Raw genomic sequence first — 23,990 nt, 5'->3', positions numbered from 1 at the left:
CTTGGCTGACTGGACATTGACGCTTGCCATTCAGGATTTTTTTTTCCGTTTAAATAGCTGTCTATACCTATCGATATATTTCTTATATTGTCCTCTGACTGGCTTTCAAGTCATCTGACACGCTCCGTTGACTTTCGCGCAGTTCAGTCCATTTTTTTTGGGGGGGGGGGTGGTTGTCATTGCTGTGGCCCAGCATGAGTTCGAGAAAAGGTAGCTGCTTCTACTGGTCGAATGTTAAACTACACAAAACAGCTGATGGGTGGGAGGGCTATTTTATATTCATTTCGAAACGTGTCCTTGTTGTGTGTGTGCACATTTAGAGCGTAAATGTCCTATATTTAGAGACCCGCTTTGACAACAATGAAGCAACGAGTGGTTACTCACTGCGGAAATGGGTGCTGAACACCCGTGGCGAAATGCTGAAATGTGCAGGTGTGGGGGGGCTAAAAGAATGATTTCAAAAATAAAAAAAAACGAAAGATTTTTCACGGCGATTGTTCCGATCAGCCACTGGAATTTCCATTCTTTCTGTCATGCATCTCGGCTAAGAGTCGGAGGCTTTCTTTCAAAACGTTGATACGGACCATCTGAATAATAAATGACCACCCTCCTTCTTGTGCGGCGTTGATGATGTGGACACGTACTAGCGCCACAAATATATAAGAAATCCTATTCTTAGAAAAGCTTAAAGTAAAGTTCCAAATTTCAACGTTTTCTGAACCCCCACGTCCATTCGGGTTCTGTGTGTTTGGTCCTTCCGAAAAAAAAAAAAAAAAAAGGACCTCAGCTGTTATAAGAAAAGCCGCTGTGTATCTTGCAGTATGTGTACACGATCAACTAACTTTCACCTGTGTGGAAGTTGAATGTTTTTTTTTCTTTTTTTTTTTTTTGCAGCGCGGTACAAAGAGGATGGCAAACATGTCATCGTCCCAAGTTGTTTGTTTGTTTTTTTTTAAACCCAGTTTTAAAAATTTCATTTGTTATATTGCTCCCTCCATCTCCAATGCAAATGAACCGCGTTCAAGTGTTTTGGCTTGGATTGGGTTACAAGGGTCCAGTTTTTTTGTTTTTTTTTACTCCCCTCCACAGCAAAATAATAATCAAAAAATGTTAATAAACACTTCATAATGTACACGTGAGTAAACCAGCGCTTGTTTTTGCAGCAGTATAGACTTATATCTTATATTTGAATGTACTCCCTTTTCCCTCTCTTTCCCAACTGCGCTCTGTTTAGCCATCAGCGGAGCACCGATTGTTGTCCCTGTTACCCTCCCCCTTCAATTTTTGTTTATTTCCATCTGTGTGATCCGAGTGTCGCTCCCTTCTCTCTGAGAGCTCTTAACAAGCAAACGCCGTCTACGGTGCAGGTCGATAATCCTTTCGCTTGTTAAGCGCTAGTTAAAGCGTAGACGTACACTACCGATATTGTCTTTCACTTCTCTCTCTCTCTCTCAAGAGTTCCCATCATTTTCCTTTTTTTAAACTCTTATTTTATTATTCGTTCCCCTTCTGATAATCTGACAGATCCTGCGACCATGGGAAGTATTTAGATTGAGACAAAACCCAAAGAACTATAAGACAGAGGCGGAGAAAAGAAAAGAGATTTACTTCGCTTTCAAGTACTTGCTATACGTTCGTTTGGTGTGCAATCCAAGTGTTGGTTTAAAAAAAAAAAAATGATGTGTGTGCTGGTATACTGTGCACAATTGTTGAGCTCTTTCTAAATCCTCTCTCTGGCCGTGTGTTTTCTTGATTACATTTTCTCTTTTTTCGCCGCCCCGGTGATGATGAGCTGATCTCTTTTGGGGGAGGGTAGATAGAAGAAGCTGATGATTTGTCTCACAGTAAGATAGACACACACACACACAGCCTTCTATTCTTCTATTTAATGAGGCTCAACATCTTTTTCTTCGTAAAAAGAAGAAGAATAGGCTGGCGATGAGATTTCAAGAAAGAAAGAAAGAAGGATGGTAGAAACCCTAAGTCCACCGTCTAATTCTTGATGCCCTACTCATCTCCCTTTCTCCTTTCCTCCGGCTCAATTAGCCGCTTGGGGGTCGTTACTTACATTGAAAAAAAAAAAATCGTACAGTTTTCTTTTTTGTTTTTTTCCTCTTTCTTCTGATAACCGATTCGAAAGAGATGAACAGCTGCTGCAGCACAGGTCAAGTCTCATCAACGGACGATATTGACCGTATAGAGCCGGCCAGCCCCTTGCCGTATTGGGGAATCGTGTTGTGGGGCAGTGCGAGAGAAATGATAATAATAAAAGCTCACCGTTGATGTTCAACCCTGTGATTATAGCATGAGGACATATTTAAAAAAAAAAGGGAAAGAAAAGAAATGACTACTACCGGTATACAGTTCTAAAATGAACCGTCATCATTTGCATATACTATACAGAGCTGCTGTTTTGTTGTTTCTATATACGCTCTCAAAGTGTATACTTATATGCGTTTGAAAAGTGTGTTCGTATGCATATAACAAACAGTTGGGCTACGTGCAATTTTGGCAATACCATATAGCGAACGGTTACGTTATTACGCTGGTACAGTATAGAACAGAACAGTTGGCTTTAAAATGACCGGTTATTAAGGCGACATGTCCAGCAGCTGTACATGGTATTGCAAAATCCATTCATGCCAAACAAGAGAAACAAAAAACAAAAGAATGAAAAGAAACTAATGAGCTTCTTCGTACCGCCGCAAAAGGGAATTAGAGCGAAAAAAAAGAAGAAGAAGAAATTATGAATAAATACAGGTGAGAACCTATATACCTGAAGAGAATAGATCTTTCATCTGGGTTTTCTTCAGGGAATTGTTCTTGAGTAGAAACCGTCCTAATGGGACGGTTCTCTCTGCGTGGAGAGAGATAGAATAAACTGAACAGATGATCTGCAATCATTTGAGCTGATGATGAGCCTTCATTATATTATAGCTGCTCTGTACGTATGAAGCAAGTGATATGAGTTGAACAATGGGAAAATGCTTTCATTTCACCCAAATGAGAAGAAAACAAAAGTATGTTCTTTTTCTTCTTCTAATTTGATCCGCCTACTTCCGCCTATCCGGTTTATCAACTTCTTTCTTCCTCTCTTTCGATCGCTGTTCAAAGTATAAGCCAAAATGGCCCTTACTCCTTGATATATATAGACCTGTATATCGCTGGATCGAGAGCTCTCAGCCTGGAAAACACTGTCTATATACATAACCGTTGGATTTCAGATTGAAAAAAAAGAAAAGGCACGTGCCCAATAAGCGCGCGGAAATCCAAGAGAGCCCCGAAAATTGGTGTTCCATCATTTTTTCTTTAAGGGGTACCCTTAAAGTATATATACATAAGCGGGGATGCAATCAAACCCTCTCTTTCCCTGCAGTCTATAAAAGAAATGGCTTTCGTCCTTACAGCATTTCGTATCGCTCCGGAATTAACCACCAACCCTTGGGACTCCCCCACCATTTTTTTTGAACTTTTACTTCCAAAGGATATGACCTAATATAACTATAGAGCTGTGTATAGTCCACCGAAGAAGCAACACCAACCCTATATAAAGAATGAAGAACATGCAAACGCAATTTTTTGTTTTGTTTCTTTTTCTTTGGATAAACGAGATCATAAAAATGAAAACATTCTTTGCGCCCTGCCTTGAAATTCTAGTTTTTTTATTGCGTGTTTTTTTTCAACGAGTCGAAGGAAATCCCTTGAAAATAAAAAAAAAATGCACTAAACTTTTTATAGAGTGCATGTGAATCGACAACGTCATATACTTTTCTTTCGCAAAGTTAAGACGCCAGTGGAATTCCGGCGCGCTCCGGTCGTTTCCTCTCTCGCCCACCCCTTCCGATTTTTCATTTTTTTTACAACGGCATTCAATTTCTTATGTTTGTTTGCCTTCATTACACAACAGCTAACTCTTTAGCGGCTTGTTATAATTCCAACCGAAGAAAAAGAAAAATAGAGGCTTGTTAGTCGTTTGTGCTTTGCTGGCCTTTTTTCTTGTTGATTTGACGATGCCGCTGGGGTTTTTATTCATTATAAATTTAAAAAAATCTACCCTCTTGAGTTCTCTCTTTTTTACCTTTTTTTTTTTCTTTCTAGTTTTGATGTTGGACGGCCTTTTTTTCTTTTCCTCCCCCCGCAGCCTGGGCAATATCTCGATTCTCCGCAGTTAAAGACAAAAAAAAAAAAATAGGAAATGGTTGGGAGGGTAAAAAAAGAATTGAGAGAGGTCATTAATTTCAATCGACTTTGTTTCCAATTTTGGAATAAATAAAATGCCCGATCTTCTATTTTTCCGAAAAAAAAGAGGGAAGGCGCAGGGTCGATTTCAAGTCTGGACGATATTGTGTATATCTCGTTGATGTCCACGCGTCCAGCATTTTATAGCAAGAAGAGATCAAAGAAGCGGATTCTTAAGACCAGTTTGATTTAATTTTTGTTTCCCTCTTTTTGAAAATGTGTGCTGCCATCGACTCGCTCCAATTGGCCAGTCGCAATCAACATCAAATAAAGGTCCCTAACTTTGATTTGATTTCTCTCCGACTTGAAAAAATGAAGCGAAAATAGCTTCTTAAAGGCGACTGCGGGGCTGCCGTCGTCATAATGTAGAAAACAACATCGTCAAGTCTCGACATCAAGTGCTTTTCTAAAGCAATAGTCGGAGACGGTGGACCCAAAAAATCAGAAGAAAAGGGGCCAGGCTAAAAGACAATTGAGCGCGTGTCGACCGGCTGTCGCGACGTCTCCAATGGCTTTTTATTGCACCTCCGCATCTTGGAGACCTGTTCGATGTGTACTGCTGTTGCCACGGAAGTTTTTGGCGGATCAAAATCGGCTCTTTCTTCCCCGTCCATCTTGCAGGTATAATTATCCAGGACAGAAACAGACGGACACTGTAGCTGACAGACGTTTGCGCGGCCCTTTCTGTCCAGCCTGATGCTCCCGACACCATCTGTTTGATCTTCTGCTACAGTCCATCTTTTTATTTTTATATATATTTTTATTTCATTTATTTTTTTTTTAATCTTTTGCTTTGCTTTCTATCTGTAATTGCAGTGTGGGCGGGTAGGGACCGTTCGCGGTGTGTCTGTGTGGGCGCTCGCGTTTCTGCTGCTCTTGTTACCTGTGTCTAACCTTTTTATGCACGGTTTGCTTCAAACACCTTCATTTCTTTCGGTTTAACCAATTAGATTCTTCAAAAAAAGGACTTGTAACAAAAATTAATAAAAAGGTAGCTCGGAAAAGAGTGGTCGCCATTGACCGGCTGGCGCTATATTGACCATTGGACGCGAAACTTGACTGAAAATAAATGTTTGAAAAAGGGAGAATCTGTGCAGAGAGTTGGAGGGCGAGAAACGACAGGGCCATCAGCAAGAAGATCCCGATCAGAGGGGAAAAAAAAAGCAGGTACGTATATACAGTAGGGGGTAGGAAAACAAGAACATAAGCCAAGTACGGCCAAGAAGAGAAGTATATCCCTTTGTTGTTCGTGTATGCTCTCTCTTTGCTTCCATCTACGTCCATTGTCCTTTATTTTCTTACATCAAAAAAGGTGGAAAAAATAGAAATAAATCGGTCCGTCTATTATGGCACTGTCTCATTTCGGCCGAAATTCTCTTTGACGCACAATAGAGCTGCTCGCAGTCTAGCAGCTCTAAAGTCTACTATTGGCATTCTGCTTGCCCAATGAGCCGGTGTGATCCAACGAGATGAGATAATTTACTTGTCATTTCTCTGTGTCGAAAAAGAACTGCTACCTATTTACAAAGTATATACCTGATCGTGCGATTTTGACCGCTTCGTTTGCCAATCACAGACGAGGCTTGTAGACATAATACAGTTCCACCGATGGTTGCAAACAAGAAATCTCTCCCTCTTTAAAGACCTCATTTTCGGATTTATCCCTGTCGCCATAGCTGGAAAGTAATAGACAGCTAATAAAATAAGGATCAGTTTGTCTGTTTTTTTTCAAACTTTCTCATCCGTAGCGGCAATGGATTGAGTTACTATGCGCTGGTGCCATCCATGTTTCGTGTAGTTTGATATCGTAAGGTTGGAGAATGACGAAAACAAGACGGAATGGAAGTGGGGGCTGTTGTTGTTGAGTCGGCAAGACAACAACAACAACAACAACAACAAAAAAGAGAGATACGGTGGCAGAAGGGCTTCGAGTAAAAGAAGAAGAAAAAAGAGTGGGACCCTGAAGGAGAAATGGCTCGGTTGGGGGCGGTCCCTTTCTCCTGCGCCATGAAAACTGAGGCTCCGTTGCCCAGCAGAGTTCAGTCTAGTAGCTGACTTGGTCGAGCAAAGTCGTGCGCGTTCCCAATATTTGTTTTCAATTCCTCGCTACCTTTCGAGTCTCTCGTTCCTGTTGTTGTGCTCGTCTTTTCTTTTTTGAACAAACTGTTCTGGATATCGAACTCTATACATTTCGATCCCTCTCATCTCGTATTCATCAGTTGGGACGAGAGTCGATCGAGTGTTTTGTTTTTTTTATCTTGGTCCCCAACAGCCCGTCATTTGCCGCCAAGAAGATGCAGAGTTCGACCGTGTTTATTTCGTTCGTGATGGTGGCCGCCTGCTGTTTGTTGGCCGAAGCGGCCCCGCAAGACTTGGGCTCGCCAATCCGCATCGCCCAATGCCGAGCCCTTTGCTTGAATAAGGTAAAAATCAACATTCGATATAGACAACCACCTTTCAACGCGCGATTCTTAAATATATTTAAAAAAACATAAATCGTTTTTCAACAAGGTTTAAAGTGGCTTAGAACTTGCGAGTCGAGGCTGGGCAAACAGTTTTGTGTTGCGCGTTGCGAGAAATCAGGGCTGAACTATCGTCATTGTTTTTGGGTGTTGACGACCGCCTTGTTGAACTGCGTGCGTTCCCCAAAATCAAATATTGAAAGGAAAAGAAAAACAGTTCGCTGCGCTTGTGTGTAAACTAGCGTTTCTGAGCCCGCCGAGTGACTTGACAGTTAACAAGAAAACTGGCCAACACTGGTGAAATTGCGCAATCCATATAGATATAGAGTCAGGTGTCACGCACGAACGACGAACCCCATTTCTATATATTTTTTTTTTTTTTTTGACAGTCATGGCTGTACGCAACTATCGACCCACAAAAACAAACCAAAAGTAGGAAAAGAAATCAGAAAAAAATAAAAGACTTACAAAAGGTGTCAGGTCCAGTTCAATTGTGATCGAACGAGGGGGGCGACGACACTATTGAAGATCGCAATAGTTCATATTTTTCAAAGTCTAAAAGCGAAGAGAACCGAGAAAACAAAAACGTTGGACCAGACTGAGAACGTAGAAGCTTCCAACAACCGTTCGATGGTTTATTAAAAGGCAACCCCATGCCGGGTTTTTTTTCTATATCTCTCCCGACCCCTCTTTTTTTTCTCAGAAAAAAGGTGTTTCATCAGAACCCATAGGCTTTTTTTTCCTATTCCCTTTTTCGTTTTATCTTTTTTTTTTTTCTATTTTATCTCCCTTTTTTCTTCTTCTTCTTTTACATACACGTATAATTTGAGGATATATACTGCTAGCTATACAGCAAGATACGGTGGAGGGTGAAGGTGTTCTTGAACTTCATAAAGCGCCGAGGTGGTTTGATAGGGTGGCACTTTTCAAGCTGTGAGAGAAAAAAAAAGAATTTATTTTTTTTTTATATTATTACACAAATCTTCTTCTTTTTTTTTTAAATATTTCTCTTCGATAGCGCGGGAAAAGAACCGGGAGGAGAACATAAAGAAACGTGTGGTGAGGAAATGAGTTGGTTATTAACTTACGGGGGTGCTATACTCTTCCCGTGAACAATGAAAAACAAAAACAAAAAAAAATTACATGTATGGCCTTGCAATCAATTTCTGTTCTTGTTTCGTTCCATATCCTGCACACACACACATTTTTTCTTTCATATTTTTCATCCGTTGTGTGATTTTTTTTTTAATTCTTTAAATCCTGAAATTACGTGTTACCTTGGATCATCTGAACCTGGAGGGGCTTTGAGCAGTTTCCATCACGCACACGCCGGATTGTAACGTGTAATAAAAAAAAAGCGATCACGATCAGACGCTCGTGCGAGCCACGGCTGCTGTTGTCGATCGATAGGCAATTATATAATCGATACCAACAAAGTAAAGATATATTGAAAAAATGAAACATTTCCACACATCTCGTTACGTACACACGTGTAAGATGAGAAACAAGTCTGGTGTGGTACACGAAAGTTGATGAACCTCCCAATCGTGTAAGGCTTCTTCTCCATTTTCGAATTTCAACCCCCCCCCCCCTCTCTCTCCTTCTTTTTGCCTGAAGACCTTGTATATTTCAAGGGAGAGATTTTCTTTTCCTTTTCATTCGAGAAGAGAAAAAAAGAAAAAAAATGAAAATCCCAGGTAGATATATAGAAGAAGAACCTTCAATGTCTCTAGCTCTATCGTTCTTTTCCAGTCATCCGTACATGTAGACTGCTGTGCGATTGTCGGTGTTCTACGTCCTGGAAAGCCGGCAGCAGTTAAGAAGCTTCTTAATGGGGTTTTTCGCTTTTTTATTTTTTCCTATTGAAAATAGCTCGTCCCGCCATCTTTCTTCTTGGGGGTTTTTTTTCAGAGGGAAATGTTCTCTGAATAACTAAAAAGAGAGGGAAAAAAAAATCTAACATTTTGCATAACGTACATGTAAAAAACTGTTCCCTTCTCAGGTACAGTAGCCCGTTGCATAAGAAAATGGCCGTGGCATATGGATGGATGAGGGGGGGTTAGTATATAGTAATGCGAAACCATATTCTTTAGATTTTGTTTTTTTCCAACGTTGTTTATCAAAGACTACCTGGAGTTTATGAATCGAAACTATCATCGATGTTACGTTTTCATGCGGTGCGTACCTGACGAAAAGGCAACTTGATGCCTACACATACAAGTGTGTTCTTTTCTCATTTTTGCACCTTAACGAAGTCGAGAAAAACAGGATGCTCCCAACAACATGTCGAGCCGATCCATCACATCCGGTGTGTCAGTTGGCTTCTCTTTTTATGCCTCTCTCTTACGCGCAAGACCCTTTCTCTTATTTTGCTCCTGAGCATCCTATACTACCCCAAAAACACTCGGTCTTTGTAATCTTCGTTTCCCAGGGTCCTATTCGCAACGTGGGGCCGCACACCCTTCCGAACATATCGGCTCGTGCCCGTTTCGATATTCCTCTCGAAAACTTTTCATTGGTGGTCATCACCGTACAGAGAGTCTCATGTTTAAGTCATTCAACGAGGGGATAGATAATAGCACAATCGTGTGTGTGTGTGTGTACGTTTTTATTCTCATCTTCCGTGACGAAGGGTAGGGGGGGTATAGTATATGGGAGCCGCACGTGCAATGTGCGCTTATCGCATCGAAAACATTTTGATGTTGTTACTTCATTTTTGATTATTGTTTTGGACGTGTGTGCGTCTTTCGATATCGTTTGGAAGGAAAGAGCTTTGGGGGTGCGATGTAAATGGACGCTGGAGCCACAACTCGTTCTAGGTGTATACGTCTATACAAGAGGGAAGAAGGCATTGCTGATGATCAAACTTCTTTTTCATCACGAAGAGGATGGCCCATCTGTCATCCGTTGGGGGCCGATTACTCAGTGCGCGTTGGACGGCCTTGATCTTTTCTTGGCCAGCTGAGATACTCTACCCCCATCCCGATTGCCAGTCAAGTCTCATGACAGTTGAGACTCCCGAAACAAAGAATAAAAACGGTAGGAAAATGTATAAAGAAAGCACGAGCAGCGTATTGCAGTTTGGTCTGATTGTTTCTCTTCGTCTTGTTTCAATTTGCCTTTTTTATTTTGACGAGACGTTCAAACATTGCAGCTTTTTAAAATTTCTAAATAAAAGTGGACGAGTCAAGAAAGAAAAGATATCCTTTTAAAAAGATTGTAATCAAGTGTCATTTCTCTTTTCTAAATGTGTCCAATCGATTTTTATTTCTTACTATCTCAGGTCATTTTCTGTCTGGCCCTCAGTCGACAGTATCGTAAGTTATTGATACGCTTCCCCCCTCTCTCTCAAACTGCCCCCCGTTAAATCTAAGAAGGTAGAGAGACCAGGTAGTCAAACAACAAACCCCCAAAAAAAAAAAAAAAAGAAAGAAAGAGAAACACTATAGCAAAAAGTGGGACTATATGTCGCCTCTGTTTCAGAGACATAAACCACCGTTGTTTTTCTTTAAACAAAAAAAATCAGAGACATCGACAAGGATAGAAGTGATTCGCCGAAGAAGAAAAGCTGAGCTGTTTCAAAGATACGAATTCGATGGCACAATTAGATACTTTTCTTTTTCTATAGAGAGTCTATACAGGTAGATAATGTAGCAGAGCGCGTGTCTTGCTGATTAGTTTCGTCTCTTCTTTCAAATGAAATTAGATTCTTAAAAAAAAAGAAGAAGAAATCCTCCCTTTTCTAAAGAAACACGATGATCACAACAGGTACAGCACACGGTGCGTATTTCACTAGATAGGTATACACTTGGAGAAGGAAAAGAGAACGCTAATATAATAATTGCTGGGTCCCGGCAAACAAGTCCGAAGACCAGCTGTTCTAAGTTAGGGGGTACTTGATGGGGTCAGCTGGTTACTGTACACTTCATTTGTTTTTTTGCTCTAATATTTCTTGATCGAATTCTAATTAGCATTTTTTCAATCCCACTGGCTGGGTTGGCCCCTATCATTTTGATTTGTTCCAATGTTTTCCGTAAATGTCTTGAACGATTCTTCTTTTCTTGGATGGGCAAGGTCATCGCCATGTCTCGAGATGCTCATTCGACACGGACCCAAAAGGTCCGAACCGGTTGGGACATTTGCGTGTTTAGCTACACATCGTTTGTTTTTTTGTTTTGTTTCTTCTACCCAATTTGGTCGGCCCGAAATCCTTTGAGCAACTCGACCTTAATGAACGATGATGATGACCCTCACATTCGGTGCGTGTTCATGTCTGTGTGGCTCCATTTTTTCGGGGGGTTTGTTCCTTCGTTCATCTGGTTGTTATAAAAGAATCGCTAGTAGCTGCTCTGCTATCGTGTTTAGTTCTAATAGAAGACGTTACATGTAAAACATATTCATATACTCTAAATTTTTTTTCTTTTTTAAACATGAATTGTTGTGTCACGCTTCATTCAACATGCTGATCGCACTGCGTGTGCTATGCGCAACTGAATTTAAATGGTTTCAAATCTAAAAGAATTTCGAAATGAAATTCTTGTGTCGAATTCAACAATGATTGCATTTTGCTCAATTGTCTAATGAGATGTCAAGACAGGATGCAGCCAGTTTGGGGGCAGAGTCGAAATGGCGGAGTAAAATAGGATATGAGAATTCATTTTTGTTTTCCTTAACAAGGGAGTTCATTGAAGGACGGAGAGAGAGCAACGGGTCGGAACAATTTCAGTTGCAACTCATTAGTTTTGTTGATAAAAGTGCAGCCTTATAAAAGACTCACTAAATGCTTGTACAAATCGATATGGATACAGCATATATGAGAAGAAACACAGTCCTCTTTTTACAGTGTCTGTGTGGTCGTCCAATCTCAGCTGTTCTTCAACAATAGACGAACCAACATTTTCTATAGGGGGGAATCTCAGTCAAAAGGGTTTGGTGTGGGTGGCCGAATCGAATACGGCTCACTGATTCGATTATTATTTTTTTTTTTTTTGCAAAACTTAAAAAAAAAAAATCCCCTCTGATTTTGTGAGGATCGTTGAAGTTGAAAAAGATTCTCCGAGGCCAAAGAGTTTTGGACTTTTAATAAGTTTTTGTATATGTTCCCCCTGCAATCTTTCCCAAGGCTTCCAACAGTGCGTAAACTCCTCCCCCCCCCCTGCGCAGTTGAAATATCAGAAGAACAACTCGTTAAAAATAAAAAAAAAAAAGAAACGGATCTTTGTTACGCAAAGGGTATCATCAGAAAAGATTCACAAGAGAGAAAGAAAAAAATTCCAAATGTCTAATTATCCAACAACAGCAAGTTGAATTAGTTTCTCATGCCATCTCCTTATATTCTCATCTTTTTATTCCCCACCAAAAATTTAATTGCTATACTATCTACATGTTACAATGTATACGGTATATATATACTCTTGTAACTGGCGGTCGCATCATGAGTATCATTCCCGAAGCCGACCGACTCTTTTATTTTATTTCACGCAGCCGCTCGGCTACTGCTCCTGCAGAGAGTCAATTCAATCGGCCACATGGATCATTAAAAAAAATAATAATAATTTTTTTTTTTTTAAGCGGAATAAGCCCGTTGGCGCAACAAGTATCATCACGCATCGTCTCTTTGGGTTTTTCTGCACACGGTCGCACGCCCATTGCACATACCGTGCGGGACTGTGTGTAGGGTTCATCACAAAACGCTTGAGCGCTCACAGCTGTGTAATAACCACTGCCGAAATGGGGTTGCCAGTATTATTTTTTTTTTTTTCTTCTTCTTTAATGAGAGCCGGTCATTAAATCTAGATAAAAATTACGTCTCCTATAAAAATGCACGTACCAAAGAAAAAGAGAAGAAATGCTTGTTTGTTTCATCGGGGGGGTTGGATTGCACGCGTTTGCTCGTTCGGTGAACGCGGTACCAAACATGGCGCCGCGACTGGTCCACCATATTACCGCACCGAATCGGAGACGGTCGTATATTTATTTCAAAACGTCTTTCTATATGTTGTCTACATATAAAAACCGTCGCGTCTTCCCTTTTTCTTCTGGGATTTTCTTTTTCTGGCATTATTTTTTCTTGATTGCTACGGGGTGGCGTCCTGGTTGAAATCCCCATCACGTACACCGAATGACGGTGCACTCGTCGTTGGGTTAATTTGACCGGGAAATAAATGGACGAGTCCAATGATATGCCCCTCAAATAAACATTCGAAATTAGCGCCAAAAAAATCTTAAAAAAAAAAAAAAAAAAATGAGAACCGCTTTGAACTTTGTGGAACGATTTTATTTTTACATGGCAACTGAGCGCGCGCGCGCCATATCGTTTGAACTGCAATCGGTCGTTAAACAAGACGCATCGAGTCGGTCTACGACTTGGTCTTGTTTCTTGTTGTCTATTTTTTTTCCATCTAATTTGCCTTGACGATGCCCAATTTGCACGTCACGGACATGGCGTCAGACTAGACGCTCTCTTTCTTTTTTATTAGTTTTTCTTTCGTCTTCTGCTGGCCCGGATCGATTACACCTTTTCTTTCAAATTTCGACCCGAATCACAGCTATAGTTTTCAACATTTTTGTTTTTGTTTAAGGTTCTAGTGTGGCGCGTAATTCGAGACCTGAAACCTTGGCCTTAAACAAACGGGACTAGACACACATATCGTGTATACATCCTTTTGAAGTATACACACACACACATAGTTAGAGTGTATATTGTAGTGTGTCAGGGTATATTACACATAACGAGCCATTACGCCGCAAGAAACTCCCCGCTCTTTCCCCCCTACCAAAAAAATAAGAAATTTGATGGTTTCGCATGCCAATGACTCTGGAACACTTTCGTAGGATTTTTTTTTTTCTTCTTTTTTTAAGAATAATAATAAAAAAAAAAAAACAGGAGAGAAGCCATGAGTGAGAAACGGCCGCAACAGCTGTCCAACCGATGTTGGTGGATCTTGTTACGCTCGACTGCTTCACCCCATAATATTTCGTGTGTTATATTAAGCGAAACGAGCGTGTCTTTTAAGAATGTTGAGACTGTTTTTTAGACCCCGCCTTGCATGTTATTACATGTCGGCAAAAAATAAAATAAAATAAAAAAGGACAGAGACGCGAAACGAAAGCGAAATGATTGCGCCCGTGAACTGGAAAAAGAAAAAAAAACAAGGAGCTTTCACTTGCCACAGAGAAACCAAATCGTTGCGTCTTATTATTTTCTGGTTGGTTTCGTTTTTGTTCGTCTGTTAATGAGAGCAGATTTACCAAACGGCAATTAAGTAACAGCCGACTTTCTATAAGGTGTCAAATGGCTGTGCAAAAGTAAAGCGGCAGCCACTTTCGCCGTATTAGAACGAGGTCAATTGCCTGTTATTTACACACTGCTGGTGGCGTCAATGTCGATGAATCACACACTGTGTGAGACGTTCATTTGATCATTCATTTACCGTTTCAAAAGAAATCATATTATTTCTTTGGCCTTCTTGTAATTCGAAAGGCGAGTCCAACTCTCTTTTTAAAGCTGGTTGGGAAATGTCTCTTTAAAAATTAAAAGTCTGTGAGAGCGTACAAAAGAAAATAGCGCTTGGTCATGGGAAACGATAATCATCATCATAACAGTTCTCTCTCTCTCTCTCTGTGTGTGTAAGGCATTTTTTTTTCATCACGCATAATTACATATCTTGTTCTCTTTTTTTTTTATTGCAGTTTGTCCGCAACGATCGACACGAAACGCTGTGCCAACAGGATCCCGACTGCTTCACGGTAAGTTTTAAAGAGCGCCAAAACACGGCAACATTTGAAAGAAAAAGAAAAAAAATCTATTTCCAACTTTGGGTCGTGTGTTATTTCTCTGCTGCCGATGAGTGAGCTTTACAACGTCGATGGAAATGAGACAAGTCATATTACATGAAAAAGTCTAAAGAAAGAAAATGGGAGGAGTCACATGAATATACACACACATAGTAGATATGCATACAACAGCAGGGCTGTACATTTCCACTTTTATTCCGCCGTTTTTTGTTGTTGTTTTCTTTCACTTGGTGAAAAATAGTGGCAACTTTACGAGTTGTAGATTAAATACAACTCAAAAAGGATGCAATATTTCCAGACATGAAGAAAAGGGTAAAGCGGGGGGAAAAAAAAAATGGAAGACGTGCGCAGCGGGAGTTGAAAAAAAAAATATTAAATCTGCCCGTTCTGCACGGCAACACAACAGCGTCTATCTCGATCCCTGGCTCTCTCGACGACAATACAAAGTAATGACGCATTGTGTGTACGTTCGGTCGTCATCTGCTTCCCTAATCTTGGGCTTCCCAGCTTTTTACCTCTTCTCTTTTTCTTTTTTCTCTCCCCCGTCTAAGTTAGAGTCATGTTTTGTACGGGCACGCCACACGGGGGCACACGTTGAACAAACAGACCCATTCGAAGAAGAAATGCAAGTTTTGCTCTCGTGTTTTCGTTAGCTGCGCTTGAATTCTTGTTATTCCTGTACGCTATTTATTTATCTATCCGTCGTATTTTTTTTTTTTTGAATATTCTTTATCCCCATTCTTATACTCCGCGTTATTATGGAAGACCCGGTCAACACCTGCTGCTCTTTTCCTTTCAAAGGATTAATCGTAGAAACGAAACTCGTTTATTGCAACGACCCCTCGTATATGTACAAGTAACAACAGATGAGCGTCTTTATATTTATCTATATTTATTTTTTAGGGAAGGGGGGGTTTCCATTTGTTTTCATCAAAAGGGATTTAGTAAATAATCGGAAGGTGATTAGCGCAGCGAGAAGTCGTCGACTTTCTCGTTAATTGCCGAATGGATTTATCCTTGTCTTGTCACGAGGTAACAACAACAATAGCTGCAAATAACGCATCAGGGGTGCCTTCCGTTAGTTTCCCTCTTTTTTCTTTGTAATAGACCAGACTAGTTTTTTTAAAATCAAAAGGCGATGTAATTGCTCTGACGTCACCAACGATCGATAGTTTCCAAATCCAATTTTAACGTAGGCAGAATGCAATTCAAAGGGTTGATGAACTATTGGATTAAAAGAGGAGGACGATAAACGAATGTAAGAGTGAAAAAAGCTCATTTGATAGTAACTCAGGGGGTGGGGATGAGGTCTGACGGGCTTTGTTTAACCGTGAAATAAGAAGACGACTATTGGCGGCAGGTCTATAACACACGGACGACCCCATAATATAGAAAACAAAAGAACCATATCTCGAGCTGTATTGATTATAGTTATCTTTTGATGTGTCTATTATTCAAATGAGAAGAAAAACAAAAAAATTGTAATCTTATGTAATTGTATCGTTCGTTCTTTAAATCTTTCTTTTGTTTTTTGTTTGATTTTTTTAGTGCTGGGAAAACTGTGGACTTTTGCAAGACAACCCAACCGTCTGGTCTCGCATCTGCAACCAACCGAGTGTTTGCGTAAGTTTGAGCTCCTTTCCTTTTGATTTTGCGGGGAAATCGGAGACAGGTAGTTTCATTGGCCAACCGTGGTGATAACAGGGGGGCTATGATACTACGTATATTTGCATAAAGCGGAGCCTCTTAAACAGTTGTCTTCTTTCAAAGCCGCTCTTTTTCTTGCTTTCTTTCGGCTAAACGCTGTTCTATGATAGAGAGAGCTCCTTTATTTCTTCCCTCTTCTAGTTTTTTTTTTCTTTTCTTTTCGTTCCTCTTTATGACCATGCAAATCAGCACGACCGAAAAGGCAACGATTCACGGAAGTCAATATCAACTTTCGCTTTATTATTTGTCTCCTCGTCGAACTGTTCCACTCGCACATTCGACCTTGTTTTCCCCTCTTGAAAACGCTCTTTCCAAAAAGGGGGTGGAGAAACCGTATTTTTTTACAATCTCTTTCTAGACTCGAGCAGAACAAACATTCGAATTTTGGTGGTGGGAATCGAAAGGGGGGATATATATTTATAGAAGCGGGGGCGGTGTGACTTTGGAAGCCACACTTTAGAATGGCGTTGAAGAGCCGAGTTTCAAATGCGTGGGACTCGTTTGCATAATTGGCCACCGGTGGTTTTTTGTGTCTCGTGTTTCTCCCCAGAAAAGAAAAAAACTTGCGCCAAGACGTCATTTTAAAAGAGGGGACGAATAGAAATAAACTGGCGGCTCCGTTTAGGGTCCACAAAGTCCGCAGGGTGCGGGGCTCCTTAATAAAAGAATAAAAAAGACTAAAGCTTTTCTTCTTCTTATTTATTTATTTTTTTAAATAAAACAGAAAGCAAACTAAAAGATTGGAATAAAACACACAAAAAAAAATTATGCATATTTAAAAGTTGAGACGTCATTACATCATCAGTTTGGCTGTCACGCGGCTGTTTTTTCTTGGACTTTATAACAAGCCCGCGAGCATCTGCTGGTCCATCTAGCACACCAACGGATTTCACTTTGCTCATTTGGGCAGAACCCCAAATTCGTATATTGAGCTACTACACACACACACACACACAAAATGAAACAGCTGAGTGATTTCAGTATTTGGCGATTCTCTCGATTCACTGTCACTTTTTTCTTTCTATTCAATCAAATGACGTCAACGAAAGCACCGGAAAACAAAATAAAATTCTTCATCTCTGCCAGTTTGCTCTTTCTCGATTGGCTGAATCATCAGCCAAACACCCAGACCTTCTTTATTTGTGTGTGTGTGTGTGGATGGCATTACGTCAATTCGTCCTATCGTTTCTTCACACGCCATTTCAGCTGCCGTTTTTTTAAATTTTTGAGAGATGAATCGCGCAAGGAAATGACGTGAAGGCCAGGCGCTAAGATTGTTTTGTTGCAAGTTTGATATGGATCCCGAATTCGAAGATTGGGCTCGTAAATCATCACTTGTTGAGGCTATATGACGAAGCAAAACTAGCCCCCCCCCCCCTCTTCCACTTGACCATTTTTGGGTACTTGTCTTCATGGCACAAGTCCATAGATCCTCAACAGGCACAGCTTCTCTTTTTCAGGGTGGGCCATGTGGGCAAAGTTGACTGTAAACATCTCCGAACAGTTTTTTTTTCTTTCCCACTCTTGAAGGAGCTTCTTTAAGTTTTCTTTTTTAAAAATGAATGTTTGTTGATTTCGTTTCTATGGTGTATAGTTCCCTGGCTGTTTGCAAGCGTGTCAATTCTTCCAGAACGCGGATCTACCTCAAAAGGATCCGGTGATGCCGACCTCTGCCGAGCCAAGTGTTCAACTTGTTGGCAATTTGGCCACCTGGCCACGTCCATCCGATCGTTCGTCCAACTCGAAACGCGAGAAGGAGCGGCTCGTCTACGCTGTCATTCAGAAGCAGAGCTCCGGACGTTGGCGTCAAATCATCCAGGTAAAACAAATTATTATTTGTATTTTTATTTTTATTCTAAACAAATCATCATCACGCAATCATCTATTTCTATCCCTCATCTGTTTCCCTCTTTTTTCTTTTTCTTCACATGTCATTCAACCGAACAAAATCATGGGAACCTATTCGAAAACAAAAACCAAAAACAAAGTTGTTTGGGAGTGTTTCTTTTTCTTTGATTTTGTTTTTGGCTCGCTGATGATGCTCTCATTCTTCTATTCTTTTTTTTTCTTTTTTATTACGTTTTCTCGTTCTTGACATTTTCCCAACGCCCATTCTGCACTTGTTTTGTTTTCTGGCTCTTATCCCGATGGATAAAAGAAAGAAAGTCTTTTATTTTGCCCTAGTCAAAAGATGGTGAATGATCACCTGACCGTACCGCCCCATCGGCCCGTCTATGTATAACGAATCGGTTCATTATCAGCTGAGCAGCTTGTAGTTTCTCTATCTAAAGATGTAAGGAAGCGCTCTCATTAAAAGCGAATCAACCAAGGGTCGTAGAAACGAAAGCGCCGCTAGCCGGCCAGCTCAAACACAACGCTCCCTTTTTCTTCTCACGAACGAACGCAACCTGTCCATCTCCAATTGGATAATTTTTTATTTTTTTAGATTACTAATCTAGAACGAATGCAAGGAAACGAAAAGATTTATATTGTATCTTCTATATAATATAAAGCAGACGAGACTCTGAATGTTGGATAGTTTCTTCTTAATATCCGCACAGGATACGCGTTCCGCCAAAAACTACATAGATTGACACACCAACACGAAATGTGGTGAAAAAACGGATACTTAAAAGTGGGGGACCACAAAAAATGTAACGATTGATAGATGTATAATGGACACTCGCATTACACGCATTCCGAAAGAGATGGCGAGATTCTTGAACGCTATTCATAGTTTAGACAGCTGTCGTGCTCGTTTTGAAAAAGAAAATTGATGGAAACATGTGTAAAGACCTTTTCATTCGGTTCAATTCGTTGAAAAAAAAAATTATCTAATAAAAATATCTGCTGATTTATTGTCGAGAAATTCCCCCAACTCTCTTTTGTTGCGTCATTTACAACAATAGCAAAAAAATGGACGCAAATCTCAGCCATTTCGGGCTGTTATACATCCATTAAGAGACAAAAGAGGTTAGTTTTTTTATTCCCCTCTTCTACCTGTAACTTTTTTAAAGCACTCAGAAGATTCGAATAACGCGCATCTCAGCCAATCCCGCATATTTAAATGAGATGCAAAGTCAATTAGAAAATGACAACAAAAAAAGAAGAGTTTTCTTATTTTTTTAAATTATTTTTCATCCTTAATATCTTCAACGTCAAACGGTGAAAGAAGATTCCAAATCTATAAGTCATTAGATTGTTGTGCAACCAAGTATGGATGAAATCGATGGGATATCGATAACCGGCCGTCCCTTCCTTCTTTTTTTTTCCCCGCTCAATTTGAAAGACCATCAATGTCAAGCTTAAGCTTATGGTGGGAGGACGGGTTAATCGTATGACGCAAGTAGACAAAAAAACCTGTTGGCTATTTTTATTTTTATTTATTCATTTTTTTGTTGATCGGCTGCGTTTCACTGTAGCAGACATGAAAACAGATCGATTCCGGCGCTGTCTCTTGCTGTTTGTGGAATGTGATCGTCAGACTTGACTAAATTTGGAAAAGAGCTCTCGTTGCATTAGACACACACACACACACACAAAAATGAAGAAAAACAGACAGCAAAAGGAGGAAAAAAAAAAAAAGATGACAGCCCATCTCAAATGTCTTCATTTTTTTCCCTCCCCTTCAGCCGACTGGCCCGTATTTCTTATCAGAAAAAAGAAAAATTGTATATAAATGTTCGATTGGAACTTAATTGAGCGTGCAACCCGCCGATGCCGCCATCTTCTATTCTCTTATATATTTTTTTTTTGTTTTTGAATAACGTAAAAAGAAAGAAAAAGAATAGCAATCGACATTGAAACTAACCTCGTTTAGTAGCCATACAATTTCATTCGATACTTGCAAAACTGTCTAAACAATCACAAAGAATAGACGACAGCTCCGTGTAAGGCGTTGATATCGCTGATTTCGGACTCGGTATAACATTGTCTATTCAACATTATCTGCCGGCTCGAAAAAGGCCGCGCCCTGCCGGTTTCAATTGAGCTCAGGCCGTTTCCCTTTTTCGATTATTTTGATTATTTTTGATTTGATTCCCATCCATCCACGGAAGAGAAAAAAATGTCGGATTTGAAAAGAGATAGACACACGGCCAGACAGATAGAGATAGCAGCACATATAGACCTAAGAGGTTAAAGCTATAAGATAGACGTTGAAGCACATCAAACGAGTTTTTATTTTTAATTTTTTTCCAGTTCCTCAGACTCCAGCAGTCCTGTTTCCACGTGAACGGAGCCCTGAAACAGCTGGGCCCCGTCTCGGTCGATTATCTTTGGCCTCCCTCCCCCCTAAACACAAAAAACACAACCAGAATTGAAGAAAATAGAGATAGAAAAAGACGGTGATGGACAGAGACGAGCGCGGTCCTCACTTGGCTTTGGGCCCGGTTCATTTAGTGCGTGAGCGACACGCACGGATGAATCCCTCCCCTCTCTCGCTTGGTTGTGTAATGTGTTTTTCTCACCTCTATATGAAGGAAGGAATAAACCCGGATCTATCCACCATTTTTTTCCAGACATGATGCATGTAGGCAAAGGCCCACAAGTCACAAGAAAACCGGTTCACATCATACCCTGACTCGTATATAAAAATGGACGTTTCCCCCCTCCATTCTGTTTAGCTTTTTCGGAGAAAAGTGGAGGAACTATCTCTGTCAAATATGAAAGATAAAAAGCCGAGCGTATAGAGAAACAAAAGAGGAAAACCGCCGAACCAATTGTTTCGGACAGCTTGCAAGAGACGATTCAATTCAATAAAATAAACAGTTGGAGAAAGTAAAGAAACGATACGGACAGCAGACGGACAATGTCACACATTTGGAAAGTGCGTGTTAGCCTCTAGCCTTTTGCGTCTCTTCAACTTTTCCTCGTCTTTCTTTCATTTCTCACTCAATTGAATTATGAAAACGAAAAATCATCAAAATTCAACCACATATTCAAATGTTTTTGATTTGATTTCGAAATAGACGGCCGAAGAACGTTGTTTCCTGCCATCTGGTGAGACTCCGAGTTCGGCGGCTGGCAACCTGCGCGTCTTGGCTGTTGGCGGACGCGGTTTGGTGGCTCTTTATCGGCCTGAACACGAAGATTCGAGCACGGAAAACGCCATCGCCGCTCCTCTTCCGGCTTCCGACGTGGTCGTCGACACGGACTCGACTGGCCAGCAGCCGTTCGAACTGTCAGCCGAAGAAAAATTAGCGGCGCAAGTTGAAATTGTGTCCATGTCTCCAGCGTCGCCGTGGAAGCTCAGGGAAGTGTCTCTCATCCACCAGAAGGTTTTGGTTATCGCCGAAGTGGCCTGGCCCGTCCAACGATCTTCAGACGGCCAATCGAGCGATTATTTGGTTACCTGGGAAGTGGACGGCGGTGGACTTAAAGGACATCTGTACACGGACGCCACATCGGTGACCCTGTCTCTATGGCCCGAGACTATCTACCACATCCAAGTTGATTTAGTCACTTCCACATCGGATGCCATTCAAATGCGCTCCGCTCCATTGACGATCGATACCCACAAAGCGACGGGAGTGGTCCAGTCGGATGAAACGAGACCTTTGCCCGCTGCTCCGCTCATCGATCGTCTTCCGTCATCGTCCGGCAGTAGCAGCGGATCGGGCCGACGATTAGAAGCCACTGTCGGCGTCGGGGCGGCTGCTGGCGTCTCTTTATTTCTATTGGTTCTGGCCACCGCCATCGGCATCCGTCGGCACCGGAGGGCCAGCATGCGTCTCAGTGAATCTCCATCAGCATCGCCGCTGCCCCGTCATCATCACAGACCGAGCACCATCGAGAGCCTGGCCGTCGTCAAGACGATCGACGGTGATCGTGTACCGTATCACACGATGCAACCGCCTTGCGCCGTGCATAGTCTGGAACATTGTTTATTCCCGTCACGAACGCATCGACTTACTGCCCTTTATCATTAAAATGATTGGTCTAATCATTTGATTTTGTCTCCCCAATTTTTTTTTTTTTTTTTTTCTATCACACAACTGGAGTTTTCCTTTAACAGTTCACGGCCCTTTTTTTTAACTCTTCTGTCTCTCTGATATAAATAAGCCAAAATTGTACAAACTGTAATGTATATTATGCTAAATGTTGTTCTTGTGTGTCTCTTTAATTGCAATGATTTTCGTTTGAATTTTCTGCGAAATTGGACGTTCTTTTTTGGCAACCCGTTTTCCAATCTACATAACTCGTATAAATAAAATATATATATATTTATGTATATCTCCTAAAATCTAAAAAAAAAAAAAAAATTCAAAATAAGCAAAACAATCCGCCCCCCTTTTTACCTTTTCACCCTCTCGCTGTGTGTCTGTGTGCGTGTCTTTGTGCGAACTATGTCGTGTAAATACAACAGGCCAAGGTTTCAAAAAAAACCTTTGACAAAAGAAAAATCCATCATCTCTCGCCTTTCTTTTGCGCCTATTTCATTTTTTTTAAATTCAATAATAAACTATCGATTTTCTATTTCCCGCAACGAAAAACACTCCTGACAGCTGTTGCAAACAGCCAGAAAGTTGGGTGGCACTTTGGACGCACACAAAGTATGAACAGACACAGGTATTTGTTTTTTTTTTCTTCAAAAGAGTTAAGAATAGTCCCACGTACGTGCTCTAGTCTCTGTTTATTTTATTTTTGGTCTGATGGTGCAAAGGATTTCCTACATAAATACATGGCGTTCTCTTCACAAGGTCGTATAACGAAGTGAAAAAAAAAAAATGAAATAAAATAAAATAAAATGTTGAAAAATAAAAGCGTCCGGACCCCGTTGGACACGCGGCAATGTCAACAACCGCTGAAGTTGAAAACATTTTCAGACGGTAAAATATCACGCGTGACCGTCAATATAGACATAAACAGTACTCGCCTATCTTTAGATTTTATTATGTGAATAGTTTTTTTTTTTTTTCATGTCACGCAGTTGTATTTATAATCCGGAAAAAAGTTGATGTCATGGCAATCCGCTCAGCGTCCACAACATTTTAATATACGTCACAGTCTATTCCCCCTTTTTTTTTTTTTTACAAGCTGACACTTGGGGTTATGTTTATTTGATTTTTTTTATGGAAAATTCTTCGACAGTATTTTATTTTTATTTTTTTAACTATTAGCTGGTCCATTCTCACCTTTCAAGTTGCTTTCCATCAATGGTTTCGGCACGTTTCACGCTCCGCGCTAGAAATAGTTTAAGGCAGCACTTGATCGTCTTCGCATTTAGTGGTTTTTGTGTGTTTGAAACCACTGGGCCAATGTTTTCTTTATTAATGTCACGTCTCAAACAAATGAAACGTTTTCTTGTCCGATTATTAGCGTCGTTATTACCGTCGTTGGCAAAACTTGAACATATTTCTGTGCCTCTTTTGGGTGGTATAACGTTTCGGGACTTGTTTCACGTTTTCCATAAACTCTCGTTCTCCCCCTCTCTCTCTCTCTCTCCTTTTTCGTGATTATTACGACTCACTTGTTCATATCTTGATAGTTTCTTTTTTTTTTTGACTGACACATACAAGACACCATATCTAGAAGTTATACTTATTATTAGGTTGCCTTTTTTTTGTTCCTTTTGTCACGCCGTAAATCATTTTCACGCTGGCCCAAAACTCTGCCGAACAAGGCAAAAAAAAAAGAGAGAAAGAGAAACGACTATAACAACAACGTTGTTTGTTACAATGTGCCATATTTACACAAAACAAGAGAGATATAGTGTTATAAAAAAAACATACCCAAAAGCTTCCAAACAGTTGCGCAACACTGGGGCCAGACAATAGACAAACA

General features: G+C 40.5%; 1 protein-coding gene across 1 annotated transcript; it reads left to right on the top strand.

Annotated features, from left to right (window-relative positions):
- The first annotated feature begins 6,269 nt into the window (after positions 1 to 6,269).
- Positions 6,270 to 22,609, top strand: LOC116926252. Its single transcript, XM_032933090.2, has 5 exons — positions 6,270 to 6,662; positions 14,394 to 14,450; positions 16,047 to 16,121; positions 17,800 to 18,024; positions 21,176 to 22,609. The coding sequence occupies exons 1-5, from the start codon at positions 6,534 to 6,536 to the stop codon at positions 22,133 to 22,135; spliced, it is 1,446 nt and encodes a 481-aa protein (XP_032788981.2). The 5' UTR covers positions 6,270 to 6,533; the 3' UTR covers positions 22,136 to 22,609.
- The last annotated feature ends 1,381 nt before the right edge of the window (positions 22,610 to 23,990 follow it).

Source organism: Daphnia magna, linkage group LG1, assembly GCF_020631705.1.
Source record: "Daphnia magna isolate NIES linkage group LG1, ASM2063170v1.1, whole genome shotgun sequence".
In the NCBI taxonomy this organism is placed as follows: domain Eukaryota; kingdom Metazoa; phylum Arthropoda; class Branchiopoda; order Diplostraca; family Daphniidae; genus Daphnia; species Daphnia magna.
This window is presented reverse-complemented; position numbering and strand designations above follow the sequence as displayed.